At 23.2% G+C, this 14,716-nt stretch overlaps 5 protein-coding genes across 5 annotated transcripts; 2 read left to right on the top strand and 3 right to left on the bottom strand.

Moving 5' to 3' along the window:
• Positions 1 to 705: 705 nt before the first annotated feature.
• T551_02625 (uncharacterized protein) lies at positions 706 to 1,242 on the bottom strand (the record flags this gene model as incomplete). The annotated part of the gene is made up of 1 exon (XM_018374888.1): positions 706 to 1,242. One exon carries the CDS (start codon positions 1,240 to 1,242, stop codon positions 706 to 708), a length of 537 nt encoding a protein of 178 aa, XP_018228768.1.
• A 956-nt stretch (positions 1,243 to 2,198) lies between these two features.
• Positions 2,199 to 5,752, top strand: T551_02624 (GTPase RIA1; the record flags this gene model as incomplete). Its single annotated transcript, XM_018374887.1, has 11 exons — positions 2,199 to 2,298; positions 2,350 to 2,456; positions 2,501 to 2,549; positions 2,600 to 2,730; positions 2,773 to 3,317; positions 3,368 to 4,313; positions 4,356 to 4,801; positions 4,846 to 4,917; positions 4,967 to 5,292; positions 5,338 to 5,645; positions 5,690 to 5,752. 11 exons carry the CDS (start codon positions 2,199 to 2,201, stop codon positions 5,750 to 5,752), a joined length of 3,093 nt encoding a protein of 1,030 aa, XP_018228767.1.
• Positions 5,753 to 6,027: 275 nt separating this feature from the next.
• On the bottom strand, positions 6,028 to 8,808 carry T551_02623 (dynamin-related GTPase MGM1; the record flags this gene model as incomplete). Its single annotated transcript, XM_018374886.1, has 6 exons — positions 6,028 to 6,207; positions 6,255 to 6,451; positions 6,503 to 7,932; positions 7,975 to 8,247; positions 8,299 to 8,452; positions 8,499 to 8,808. The coding sequence occupies 6 exons, from the start codon at positions 8,806 to 8,808 to the stop codon at positions 6,028 to 6,030; spliced, it is 2,544 nt and encodes an 847-aa protein (XP_018228766.1).
• Positions 8,809 to 9,598: 790 nt separating this feature from the next.
• T551_02622 (DNA-directed DNA polymerase alpha subunit POL12) lies at positions 9,599 to 11,910 on the bottom strand (the record flags this gene model as incomplete). Its single annotated transcript, XM_018374885.1, has 11 exons — positions 9,599 to 9,787; positions 9,829 to 10,033; positions 10,075 to 10,181; positions 10,225 to 10,458; positions 10,502 to 10,915; positions 10,954 to 11,048; positions 11,091 to 11,183; positions 11,228 to 11,365; positions 11,417 to 11,481; positions 11,520 to 11,587; positions 11,629 to 11,910. 11 exons carry the CDS (start codon positions 11,908 to 11,910, stop codon positions 9,599 to 9,601), a joined length of 1,890 nt encoding a protein of 629 aa, XP_018228765.1.
• A 195-nt stretch (positions 11,911 to 12,105) lies between these two features.
• T551_02621 (uncharacterized protein) lies at positions 12,106 to 14,522 on the top strand (the record flags this gene model as incomplete). Its single annotated transcript, XM_018374884.1, has 7 exons — positions 12,106 to 12,127; positions 12,174 to 12,352; positions 12,399 to 13,031; positions 13,076 to 13,452; positions 13,495 to 14,059; positions 14,102 to 14,187; positions 14,231 to 14,522. The coding sequence occupies 7 exons, from the start codon at positions 12,106 to 12,108 to the stop codon at positions 14,520 to 14,522; spliced, it is 2,154 nt and encodes a 717-aa protein (XP_018228764.1).
• Positions 14,523 to 14,716: the final 194 nt, after the last annotated feature.

Here is a 14,716-nt window from a genome sequence, read left to right as displayed (position 1 = left end):
TAATGTGTAAAAACTTTTTTAAAAAAGATAAATAGTATTACATAAATTTCTATAAATTTTAGTTATATTGAATTCATAATTTTTAATAATTTTATATATTTTTTTGTAATATTAATGTCTGTTTAATTTATATTTAAGAAACCTAATGGTTTCTTATATATAACAGAAGTGTAATATTAAAACTTTAAAAATATAAAAATATTGAAATTTGAATTGCAATTAATTATTTGGATTGTTATATATAATATTTATAACATTAAAATTATATATACTAAATAAGTTGAGTATAATTTTATTAAAAGAATAAAATAATTTTAGTATTAATCGATATTAAATATTTTTAATTTACAAATGATAACGATTGATATCAAATAATAATAATGCAATTTACGATTAATTCATATATCATTATATATTATGTCTGTTTACACATAATTATAAATTGTATTAACATAAAATAAGTTTAAAATAAAAAAATCTCATTCTAATATTATAAATATGTAGTTATGTAGTATTGCAATAATATATATATAATTTATTAAAGATATGTATAATTGTTATAATTTAATACTAATGTTTTGTATAAATTAAATATGGTTAATATTAGTATTTAAACTGATTTTAAAGATATTTATTGTAAAAATTTGATTATTTATATATAAAAAATATAACATAAAAAATATATTAAATATATATATACATATATTATGATATATTATGATATTTTTTTGGTTTAAAATATAACGTATATGAATCATTAAAAGTACCAACAGCTGGTTTTCTTTCAATTCCTTTTTGTAAAAATATTTCACGTAAATTTTTAAGCATTTTTTCTCTCTTACATAGTTCAAATTTTCCTTTAGATTTTCTAGATCTAATTAAAACATCAATATCATACCCTTTTTCTAATGATATCATGCCAATTCTAAGCCTATGTTTTAAATCATGCTCTGTTATATTCCAATTAATCTGTATAATTTTTTTGGTATACCTATTACTTTTTTTTTTTATAACTTTAATACATTTTTTTGATTTTTCTGATTGAGAAATTGCAATATTTGAGTCTATATCTGATTGTGATTTAACTCCATTATAATCCGTACTTTTCATTGAATTGGTTCCATAAAAATTTTTATACTGATTATTTCTTTCAAAAAATATAAAACTTTGCAATATATATTCTTTTATTAATCTCAATGAATTAATATACCTATTAAATCCTGATTTAATCTGATATAACATTTTAGAAAACTAAAAATATTTATTATGCGATGAAATTATATAAATAAATATTTTAATGAAATATTACAATTATTCATTATAATACTTATATAAAAATATAAAAATATGGCATATGTAACTATAACGTTAATGTAACTATAACGTTAAAACACAATTTAAATGTATAATTTTCAAATGAATTTTCAAATATATTATTAATTTAATAGTAATTATTATTTAAATAGTAGATATTTTTTTACATTTTAACATATTAATAGCGCTAAAAATATAATATATAAAATTAATATTTTAAATTATAAATTAATTATAATGCAATTTTTTTGTTTAATAAAAAACAATACACAAAAATAGTGCAATTTATATAATTATTCAATATTTTATATAAAAACTATTAATTATACACATTATTAATCATATACATTTTATTTCACTGATAATTTTCATCATACTAATATATTATATAGATTATTATCATTCATCAAAGTTAAACATATCAATTTTAATACTATTATGTATTATAAAGTATAATACATTAGTACATATAAATAATATATACAACTATAGATTAATTAATATTATTATAAATTAAATTTCAATAAAATATATTAATTTGTAAAAATTTAAAAATTAAACCAATCAAAATATGTCATGTAATTTTTTTATAAAAAAAAAAAATAATTCATCATCTTACAAACACACTATTAGTAACAGAATAAAACATATATATTATAGTATTTTTTAATTTAAATTTTATAAAACCATTAAAAAACGATAATTTTTAATAAATACGTAAGTTTACGTTAATCATATAATTTACATATAAAAAATACATTTTACTCTCTTAATAATCAATACATACATAAAACACAAAAACTCAAAACATATTGTCATTTTAACATTTAATTATTAAAATATAAAAAAGATATAACATTATAAAAACATTTAGGGAAAAATTAATGCCACCAATTGAACCAAAAATTCTAAAAAGTCTGCAAAAAGAACCGTATTATATTAGAAATATATGTTTATTAGCACATGTTGACCATGGGAAGGGAAGTCAATATAATATTTTAATATATTTTTATAACTATAATTAGACAACATTAGCAGACAGACTTATTGCTTCTAATCTTATCATTTCAAATAAAATAGCAGGTTCTATAAGATATTTAGATAGCAGAGAAGACGAAATAACCAGAGGAATCACGATGAAAGTATATTGTTTTCTAAATAGTTATTATTAGACTAAAATTAAAAGTCTAGTGCAATCTCATTATATGCAAAAATAATAGGAAAAAATGAAACCAGTAAGGTCATTAAAATTTAAAAATAATCATTTTAATGTTTATTTCTGAAGATTCAGAATACCTAATTAACCTTATCGACTCACCAGGACACGTAGACTTCAATTTTGAAATCTCAGCAGCATCGAGATTATGCGATGGGGCTTTAATTATTATTGATGTAATCGAAGGTTGTTGTAGTCAAGTATCCTTTCATTATCATATAGAATTGTATTCATTTTATTAGACAATATCGATGCTTCATCATGCATGGATAGAAAAATTAAAACCAATACTAATATTTAACAAAGTAGACAGGTTTATACTAGAACTACATCTTTCACCGGAAGAAGCATATATACATTTATTACAATTATTAGACCAAGTAAACAATATTATGAATTCTTTTTTTACAGAAGAAAAATTAAGGAATCTTGAAAAAAACGAACTTTTAGAAAAACAAGAAACTAATGTCATCAATAATACACATTCACTATCGTATGAAACAATAAGCGAACTATATTTTTCACCTGAAAAAGGGAATGTCATAATCTCTAGCGCTTTAGACGGCTGGGGCTTCCGAATCAATCAATTCGCAGAAATATACGAAAATAAATTAGGGATTAAACAATCTATATTAAATAAAACTTTATGGGGACCTTTTTATTTAGATCCAAAAACAAAACATATTTTACAGCCTAAAGATTTAAAAGGAAGAAATATTAAACCGATGTTTGTTAAACTTATTTTAGAAAATATCTGGGCAATATATGATTCGATTATCCTAAACAGGTATGACCAAATTTTTAAAACGATAACTTTGACTATTATTTTCATATTAGGGACCAAAATAAAATTGAAAAAATAATTAAAAATCTTGAACTTAAAATTCCACGCCGTGAAATCCTTTCAAAAGATCCTAAATGTCTTCTTACGTCAATATTTTCACAATGGCTTTCATTATCAACATCAGTTATACTTTGTATAATTGAACAAATACCTTCGCCAAAAAAATCACAAGAACAACGCTTACCTTATATACTAGCATCTAGTCCAAATTATGACTCAGTTCCGTCATATATATATAACTCAATTATAGAATGTTCAACGTCCAACCTATCACCTGTTATAGGTTATATTAGTAAACTAGTCCCTATAGACATTAAAGAATATCCAGAAAACCAAAAAACGAATATAGAATCGGAAAATGAAATTCAGAAAATTCAATTTAAAATACCTGAAATGAGTTTTCTATCATATCAAACAGATAATATGAAATCATCATATGTTTCGATGAATAATGAATTACGTTTTTTTAAAAAAACTCTCAAACACGCCGAAAACAATTGTTTTATAGGTTTTGCAAGATTATATAGTGGAGTTATAACTGTAGGACAAGAACTTTATATTTTTAAGCCAAAATATGATCCTAAAACACCAGAAAAAAATATGTCTAAAATAGTAGTTTCTAGCCTATATCTGTTTATGGGTAAAGAATTAATACCAATTGAAAAAGTTTATGCAGGTAATATATTTGGAATTGGAGGACTAGAGAAAAGTATTTTAAAAAGTGGAACTATATCCTCTTTAACCGTTAGTTATAATTTATCAAGTATCATAAATAATACACCTATTGTTAGAGTAGCTATTGAACCAAAATCACCATCAGATATGGAAAAACTTATAGAAGGTCTTGAATTACTTGACCAAGCAGATCCATGTGTTCAAATACAACATGAAGATTCAGGAGAACACGTAATTTTAGCAGCAGGGGAACTTCATCTGGAAGTAAAACTTTCCTATACAAAATATAACACTAAAAGTATATAGAAATGTTTGAAAGATTTGTGCGAAAAATTTGCAAAAATAAATATTCATGTTTCAAGACCTAGTGTTCCATTTCGAGAAACTATTGTAAGATTAAAAGGTAAAACATATTACATTTTGCAGCTATTCATTAATATACTTATTGATTCTGCAACATTCAAAGAAAATGGCATTTTAAAAGGCATAGTAGAAATTTCAGTACCTCTAGCCAACATAAAAATAAAACTTAGAGTATATCCTTTACCTCAAAATATTACAGAATATATATATTCATTTTCAAAAATAATCAAAAATGTATATATGTATTCTAAAATAAACAATACAATAGTCACAGATTCGTCGATTACAGACTTTAATGAACTGAAACTAGAGAATTTTAAAAAACAACTATTTGAAAAATTTTGTTCAGTAAAAGAAACAGATATTGATTGGACAAAAATATATGAAAAGTTATAAAACAAAAAAGTTAAAGACATAACTAATAATAACATAGGATTGTTGCATTTGGACCTAATAAAACCGGACCAAATATACTGGCAGATAATACAGGGACAATGAAAAAACTGTTAGTATTAAAATATCATATTTAAGAATTTTTACTTAAATTTAACAAGCTTCCACAATAATATTAATATAAATAAAAACATTACTAATATAGACAGTAATTTCCATAGTTTATCATTTAATGAAATAGAAAAACACATAAACACCGGGTTTCAACTATCAGTATTACATGGACCTTTAGCAGAAGAACCGATCCATGGTATTTCTATATTTATTGAAAGCATCGAACTTAATAATATTAATTATGACAATTCAAAAATAGGACAAATTACTAGTCATTTAATTTCATCCTTTAAAGACGGAATCAAACAAGGTTTTTTAGACTGGTCTCCACGTTTAATGCTTTCTATGTATACATGTTATATTCAAGCGCCTAGTATGTAGTTTTTATATTTCAGGAAGATATATAATTAACAATTAGGTGATGTTTTAGGAAAAATTCATGCAATTATTTCTAAACGCAAAGGACGTATTATTTCAGAAGAATTAAAAGGAATTTTATATTCAGTAAAAGCATTATTACCAGTAATCGAATCATTTGGTTTTTCAGAAGATATACGGAAAAAAACATCTGGCGCAGCTAATCCACAATTAGTATTTAGCGGATTTGAAATTTTAAACCAAGATCCATTTTGGATATCTACAACTAAAGAACTAGAAGACGACGGAAGCATTGAAAATAAAGAAAATGTATCTCGAAAATATATAAACGATATAAGAAAAAGAAAAGTACATATCTAACTAGTTCTTTACATAACTAATAATTGCATTAGGGACTTTTTATAGATGAAAAGATAGTTTCTCGAGCGGAAAAACAAAGGACACTTAAACGGTAAAAAACAATCAATATACTAACAATATTTTAATAAAATAAAAAACAAGAATCTAAAATAATTATTATAATATGTAATTTATAATTTAGGTTAATACTATATCTACAATCAATCAGTTATACTTATCCTAAAATTTAGTTAAGTGATTTATTTTAAATAAATTTGTTTCTATTATTCAATATTATAAAACAAACTAGGGTATTTCAATTAACTCGTTTTTACAATTTACCATATAAAAATCAAAACCATTTCAAGCTAATATTTGTAACAATTAATTATCACTCATAAGTTCTTTCAAATAACATTAAAAGACTTATTTTTTCTAAAACTAATTCTAAAAGAGCTTTTCTTTGTTGTAAATCAATATGTTTTTGAGTTTCATAATTCTCTTTAGCAATTTTTTCTAATTGTTCAGATGTTAAATTATAAACAAGTCGATTATCAAGATCTCGAGGAAACTAAAACTATATCAAAAAAGTAAAAATTATACAAGCAACATATATACCTTATGGGCGAATTCAGAAAGCAATTCTACATTAGCAAAAAGAACAGCAATATCAACCAACTTCTTTGCAACAATTTCTAAAAAAATTTCAGGGCAGTAATGTTTATTAACGATATTTTTACATTTTTTGGATTTCAAAAATTTTAACCTTATATTTAAAATATTTTCTCTATTTCTTAAAAAAATAGCATGTTGACCTACTATACATAAACAATCATACATTAAAAATACAAAGACTCTTTTTAAACCTTTTTTTATCAACGACTTATTGTATCCTACATTTTCACAACCATTTTTCGTATTAATAATCAAATTGACTATTTCTTCTAATTTCTTACTCCCTACAGAATTCCTAAGTTTTTCAAAAGCATCTTTACACATTTTTAATTCATTTTTCAGAATTTTCAAAGAACGTTCTCTTCCCAGTTCCCATTCACTTTCATCAATATCAATCTCATGTTTATAAGGTTTCACAGAATTTTCAACTTGCTTAACAGTACTATAATAATTTTCTTTTAAAATATTTTGAGTCGATTGAAGAATACACTGACTTATATAAGGATGGATTCTAAATTGATTTTCTTGGGCCAATTTTCCCATTTCAGAAACAATAACAAATATTAACAAATCAGTAACAAGACGCCCTATACCTAATTTTGTAAGATATGATGTAGACACATCTAATTTATGTTTCCAATATGTCTCATCAGAAGACTTTTTAGACCATTCAATCATTGACTTATCTGTCCAATATCTCTCTGCTAACAAATCCAAAACCTTTTGATTTAAAATATCTTTTAATATAAGTCGAATTTGTGGTTTTCCAAAATTATCAATAAATCCTTTAAAGCTATACTTTAAAACATTTAATAGATCAGCCATATAGATTTCAGGAGTAATATATCGATCATTATATTCAGCTTTAAGTTGATATGATGTTTCTTCTAATTCAGATTTAATACTATCATATATATTCTTTAAACTATGCATCATTGAACTCTCAAGTACTTGCACCAGTTTTTTTCTCAAAATAATTATTCCAAAACATTCAGTGTTATTAAATCCCTGAAAATTTGAAAAAATTTTTTTTTCATTTTTAGCTATCAAATTAGTTAAATTAATATTTTTATCAAATGGATAAAACGAGAATGTAGGAATAACCCCAACATATCCAAGTTTAAGAGGATAATTCGTACTTTTTAATATATTATACCCTCTTTCTGGAGTAACAAGATCCATTTTAGTTATTACACCAATAGTTCTAATACCATCAGGATCAACTCTACGACTAGCAGATAATGCAGCAGAATTTGCAAGATCAACATCTGCTGCAGAAACAGCCAAAATAATATTAGGTTCTTGAATATATTTGTCACATAACGCTATAATTCTCTCTTTCAAGGAAACAGGCTGATCTTTGCTTTCAACTTGAATATATCCAGGTAAATCTATAAAGGTAAGATCTGGAACATTTGATGAAAATATATTTAATTTAATAGGTTCTTCAGAAATATAATCATTCTCTGATATATGATAATTTAAATCCGTAATTATTTTTTGAATTTGATCAAAACTAACTCTTTTTTGTTCTAAATCAGGAAATTCACCATATTCATCAGCACCAAATGTATGAACTAAGGTTAATTCAATAGGTCTTCTAGTAACCATATCTGTCCCCCTAATAAAATAAATTCCATTGAATATAAATTCTACTATTTACTTAGGTAGAAACTCATGCCCTATGATAGCTTCAAGTACAGAACTTTTGCCAGAACTTTGTGAACCAATTACAACTATATTTGGCAACGCAAATTTCTCATTTTGTTTAATTTGCTGTAATATATTTTTTATTTCAATCATTCGTTTTATTAACAAAACCATTTGACTATTATCAGGAATATCATGAACTACACAATTCTCAATATGCTGTTTTTGACTAAAACTTAGTAAAGATGTTATACTGGATACCATGATGTCACATAAGCTTAATATACTATAACTATTTAAACTATTATTATTATGTGTGTAAAAACAGAAATTATACAATTTATCCATTTTTAAAAAAGTATCCCTTAAAAATAATATTTTAAAAACAAACGCTTCAATTTTTGATAAAATATTTTGTTTAATAAACTCAAAAATGATCTTTAAATAAATTGTATAACAATCAAATAAATCCTTAAAATAAGATATACCAACTAAAATGACATTTTTTAAAAAAAGAAATAACTATCATTTATATACCTTGAATTTTATAATTTATATAATTAATTCCTATAAAAAATAACAAACTTCCTGAAATAGAAACTTTCAAAACTTTATAAATAGTCCGTGAAACCAATGAAAAAGCGATAGGTCTCGAAATAAAAACATATTTGTAATCATTTGATATATTATTCGATCTTTTTAGTGTTTGTTTTATATTTTTATCTACAAAAGATTGAAATATAAAATATTTTGCATATCCTTTTACTCTATAACCATTTTTTATTAAAGATTCACAGAAAATATTAGAAATATAAGAAAATCCTTTGATAAATGCCTTTAATGTCATAATTAAAAACAATATTTCATTTTTAAAATCAAAATCATCCGGATATCCAAATAAATAAAACCAAAAAATATTTATAAATCAATAAAATATAAAATATGTCAAAAAATTATTAAAAGTATTCAAAAAAAAATGAACGTAATTAATAAACCAATTATGATTTAATTTTTCAGTTTTTCAAAAATAATAAATTTACAAATTGCAAAATTGAAAATCTATAAAAACAATTTATCAATTAAACACAACTAGAATGCAGTCATATAAACAATAACGTATATCATTTCATAAAATATTGCAATACTTAAAACTTCTAAAAAAACATATTTAAATTTTATAAATATATGAAAAACAGAATCTTATTCATAAAACAAATTCATAAAATTCAAATAAAATTATTGTTAATTAAATCAATAATTAATTTAAAATATTGAAAAATCAATATTTCAATTTCCTTTTATAAATTTAACTATTTACTACAATACATTATAATACACAAATAATATATCTAGATTTTCAGTGTATATAGATTCTAAACGAAAATCTATATTAAAACAATCTATTAATAATATAATATAATTCTATTAAGCTATGAATCATACTTTCAAATAAATAAATTATAACCATATCAAAAAATACTATTTACCAATCTTTTAATTCATCTAACAATATTTATTTAAAATTATATACTTATATCATAATATTTTCAAAAAAAATCATATATATAATTTTATTATATCAAAAAATATAAAAATAATGCTTTCTTTCTCAAAGGCTATCAACTAAAAATACAATTTCAAATCCTAATTATATCGACTCTAGCCCTTTCTGATAAATTATGAGGAAGCATTACATCATTTAAATCAATACCAGTTGATTTAACCTTTTTTAAATCTCGAGGTTCTATATACATAACAGCATAAGTTCCAAAAGCCTGTTTTTTAGCTAAACGTCCTGGATTTATAACAACGGTATCAGAAATAATCTACACTTAGCTAACCAATAGTATAAAAAAATATAATTCACCTTAGCAAAATATTGAAGATCACTAGGTAATATTAAAATGTCAGGCAACACATCTGAAAACTCTCCTAAACCCATAAAAGCAATATCTAAATTTGCACCATCAATAAGAGATTCATATGCAGTACCTGGAAACAACGGATAAAAATGCCTTTGTTGTATTACATGATAAGATAGCCGCGCTAATGCATTTGAGTATAAAGGAGATCTAGGAATTTAGTATATAAAAATAAACATTAATTTTATTACTTAATAATTTCAGACTTAGATAACGACATAAGAATATCATTTGAACTAATACCAATAATAACTTCATTCAACGAAAACAAAGCAGGATTAGGCATACACTTTATATTCTAAAAAGTTAGAAAATATAAATAACAATTCAGAAAAATTCACTTTCTCTAATCCTAAAGATTTTTTATTGAAACAATCCTGAGGCCATGCTGCATGTTTACAACAAGCATCTTGAACATGAGGAATCATAATTACTAAACAATTTAATCTTGTAAGCTTAGAACTAATACAATGTTTAAATAAATCATCCAATGAGCCTATATCATCTTTTAAAGATGGTATATTGAAATTCCCAGTAGAAATTAATGGATGTCTTATATCCAAAAATGGACCTATCTATAAAAATTAATATTACTTATAAATTGATAATTAAATGTACAAAAATAGAAACATCTGGTTTTTCTTCTTGTATTTTATTACATAACTCAGTTAATGGTTCGAATAAAATATTATCATTAACTGTATATGGCCCAGAAGCAACAAATATCTTCTGAGGCATACCATTCAATAAACTATTGTACCTCTTAAAATCAGACAAACTAGTTGCTGAAAAAGGTAAAAGAGGCAACATCAAGAATTCACGAACAGAAAAATAGGAACCACTAGAATTAATCCCTTTAACTCCCAATATTTGTCCTGGAAAAAGAGCATAACTTCTAAGGCTATCAACATGTAACAAAACACGACTTCCTGCACCAAATCTACGAGACGTTTCTAAAATTATAGATGTAGTATTCAAACGACCCCCAGAATCAGAATCGCAAATAATCCTTCCTACAGCCACTATTTCATTCTAACTAATTTAGGAAAAAAAAAAAAAAAAAAACATACATGTGATATATGAGCAGGATTTCCAAAATCATCTTGAGAAAGATCATAATGCTTGATTAATTCTTCAGTAAACATATCAATCTTATCGTCAAGAACTAATACATATTAAAATTTTAACATTCAAGAATGTATACAACCCTCTGAAGCTTCTGAAAGCTTTTGATACATTATTTTAAAAGAATATTTCTTCGGATCAAAGTTAGCAATCAAAGATATTTTTTTCTGTTTTTCTTATATTTATTTAATACAACGTACTAAATCAAAGAAATCAAACCATCCATGTCACTTCTAATATTACAAAAAGAAATATGTGAATTAAGAGTCTCCATAACTTTTCCAGAATTTGTAGAAATATTAAAAGAAGTAATTGATATATAGTTATTATTTCCTATAGGTATACCTGAACTATGGCCTAAAGGACTATATAAACATTTGTTTGATAATTATGAAATTTTTATCATACTTGAATCTAAGAAATTAGATAATTTTTTTGAATTCTCAAATTTATTCGACATAATATTTGAAAATCTATTATTAGAAAATTAAAATATAAAAAACTAAAAAACACTTGCATTTTATAAGATTCAGAGCTCTCATGAACTAAATCTGGAGAATAATCATTATTATTATAATCCTAAAATTAGTTATATATATATTAAAAGCAATAATTATTACTTTATAATAAACAGATTGTTTTTTTTTTGAATTAGATCTTTTTTCAAGAATATATTGCATATCTCTTTTAAAAAGTTGAATATTTTCAAGTACCAACTCAGGTTCATTGCCCATTTTTAAACACCAAGACTCCCATCTATAAAAAAGTTCTGTAGGAGAAATTGAATAAAGTTTTAATATAGACAAACATTCCATTAAAATTTCCGGACTGTTCTCAATAACACTTCCAAAACAATCAAGAAGCTCATTCTTTAAAAGAACATTAGAATTTAATTGAGACATCGTTAAAACGAAATAAATCGAAACATAAAATTCACTGTAAAACTTTATTGTAAAACAGTTAGATATTTAAAATATTTTCAAAAATATATTATTTTATACTAAAAAATTATATATATAACTTTACGAAAGAATTACAATTATTATTTAATCAAAAAAACTAAAAATAATTTAAAACTTTTTAAAAATATTCTTAAGATGGCTAAAAAAAAAAACAAAGGTAAATTATTAATAACAAAAATTAATTTTTAACTTATAGCTTATAGCTATTTTTCTGCCAACAAATATTCCAAAATTACAAAATTTAATAAAACGAGATCCAGAATCATATAAAGAAGATTTTTTTATACAATGGAGACATTATGAAGCAATGAGAGATATTTTAACGGAAAACGTTGAACAGAAAAATGAAAATTTCCTAAATATTATTATATTTATATCTCAAGTTATCATTTTTCGAAGACTATTTCCTTCCTGACTTTTTACAATAGATGTGCACATACTATCCTAAAGAAACTAAAAATTTTCCAAACGATATAGCTACATTATTGTTGAATTTTCAAAATAATTTAAACAACGAGACTAAAGAAAAAATCATCCAAGCTCTGATTCTTTTAAAAAATAAAAATGTAATTTCTTCCAATTATTTACTTAAAGTTATTTTCCCAATTTTATTGTCATCTAACACTAAATCACTTCATATGCGAATATTTAAAGCAATTTTATCAGAAATAAAAAATGCAAATCTTAAATCATATAATAACAAAATAAACAAAATGGGAAAAACAATTCTACTTGAAATAATACAAAAAAGTAAAGAAGAAGAATCTTCTCTTGGAATATGGGCAGTAAAACTTTGTCAAAAATTGTGGAAATTAAAATTATGGAATGATGCATTTACTGTAGAAATCATGAAAGAAGCAGTATTACATTCAAATATTGAAGTAATTATAGGTGGAGTCCATTTTTTCCTTAACGTTGATTCTTTTTCTTTTGATAATAGTGATGATGATATTGAAGATAGTTATCAAAGAGATATAAATGCTCTTAATCATAAATTATCTGTCAATAAGAAAAGTAAAAAAAGAGAAAGAGAGATTTTAAAAACAATTAATATAAAAAAGGTCATACTATGAAAATAGAAATTATTCTTATTTACAAATTGTAGAAAAAAAATAAGAAGAAAGAAGAAAAATTGCATAGTTTTACTGCTATTCAACTATTACAAGATCCTCAAGGATTTGCGGAAAAATTGTTTTCAAAGTATTTTTCAAAAAAAAACATAAATCTTATTTTAAAACATAAACTACTATTATTACAACTCTTATCTAAATTAATCGGCATACACAAACTTAACGTTTTAGGAATATATACGTTTTTATTAAAATACTTAAATCCAAATCAAAAAGACGTTACACAATTTATTGATTGTGCAGCTCATGCTTGTCATGACCTTGTTCCTCCAGACGAAATTGAACCTATAATTGAAAAAATAGCAAATGAGTTTATTAATGATGCAGTTGCATCAGAAATAGTTAGTGTTGGGTAAATATCAATTTTATATAAACATTAAACACTAACATATAGACTAAATGGAATAAGATCTATATGTTCTAAACAGCCTTTAGCAATAAAAAAAGAGCTTCTTCAAAATCTTTCAGAATACAAAAAAAGTAAACATAAAAGCGTAATGATAGCTGCTAGAAGTTTAATAGGGCTTTATCGTGAAATTGCCCCAGAATTTCTTAAAAAAAAAGATAGAAGAAAATTTAATACTATATTTACAAGTAAAAAAGAACCCCTAAGATTTGGAGAAGAACTAGATGTTCAAAAAGATATTAAAGGAATAGAATTTTTAAAAGAATGCATAAAAGAAAATGAATCTAATATTGATAATTATAATGATAAAAATGATAGAAAAAATAATTCTAAAAAACAAGAAAACAAGGAAACTATTGATACAAACTCAGAAAAATGGATTGATTTCAATAATGATACTATTATAAATAAAACCGAAAACAACACATATAATTCTACAAAAATAGAGCTAACAGAATATATAAATAACGATCAAGAAATACCTAAAAATAGTTCTCAAAAAACAGTAATTAACGAAAAAACAAATAATGTTTTTGATTTACATACTTCTACGGTTTTTTTCTCAAACTATTGTTAATAACTAACTAATATAAAGATTCTTACTCCTTTAGATTTTTTTAAACTTAATGGATTTAAAACACAACAATGTATATTAATGAAAAATGATCAAAACTCACTAAAGTATTCCAATAATTATCAAATATTTTTGTCTAAATAATTATAGAAGAAAATTTACAAAGCATACCGATAACGAAAGTAAAGAAAAATACTGTAAAAAAGGTAAAAGACATATAAAAAATATCCAAAAAGAATTAGAAGATGACAAAAAAAAAATAGCTAGAAGAATGAAACGAGCAAAAACAAATCATTCTACTACAAATGAAAAAAAATCTCGTAAGAAAAACTTTATGATGCTTATACATAAAAAGTCAATTCAAAAAAAAAAAAAACAAAAACTAATAAATAGACAACGCATATTAAAGAAACATATTATAAGAGAAAAAAAAAAATATTAGTTTTATAAACTCATAATAAATCTTAATCATCCAAAAACCTAATTTAAACATCCATCTATAAATTTTAGAAATAATCGAAACATCCTATTTTTAAATTTATTAAATATTATAAAAATTTTCTTTTTTTATAAAAACATATTTCGGTAATTTTCAAACTTTCAAATAATTTTTAAATTCTATTTATTTATTTTTAT

The sequence above is a fragment of the Pneumocystis jirovecii genome (assembly GCF_001477535.1).
Source record: "Pneumocystis jirovecii RU7 chromosome Unknown supercont1.12, whole genome shotgun sequence".
Lineage (NCBI taxonomy): Eukaryota > Fungi > Ascomycota > Pneumocystomycetes > Pneumocystales > Pneumocystaceae > Pneumocystis > Pneumocystis jirovecii.
Note: the sequence above shows the minus strand (reverse complement) of the source record. Positions and strands in the feature narration are given on the sequence as shown.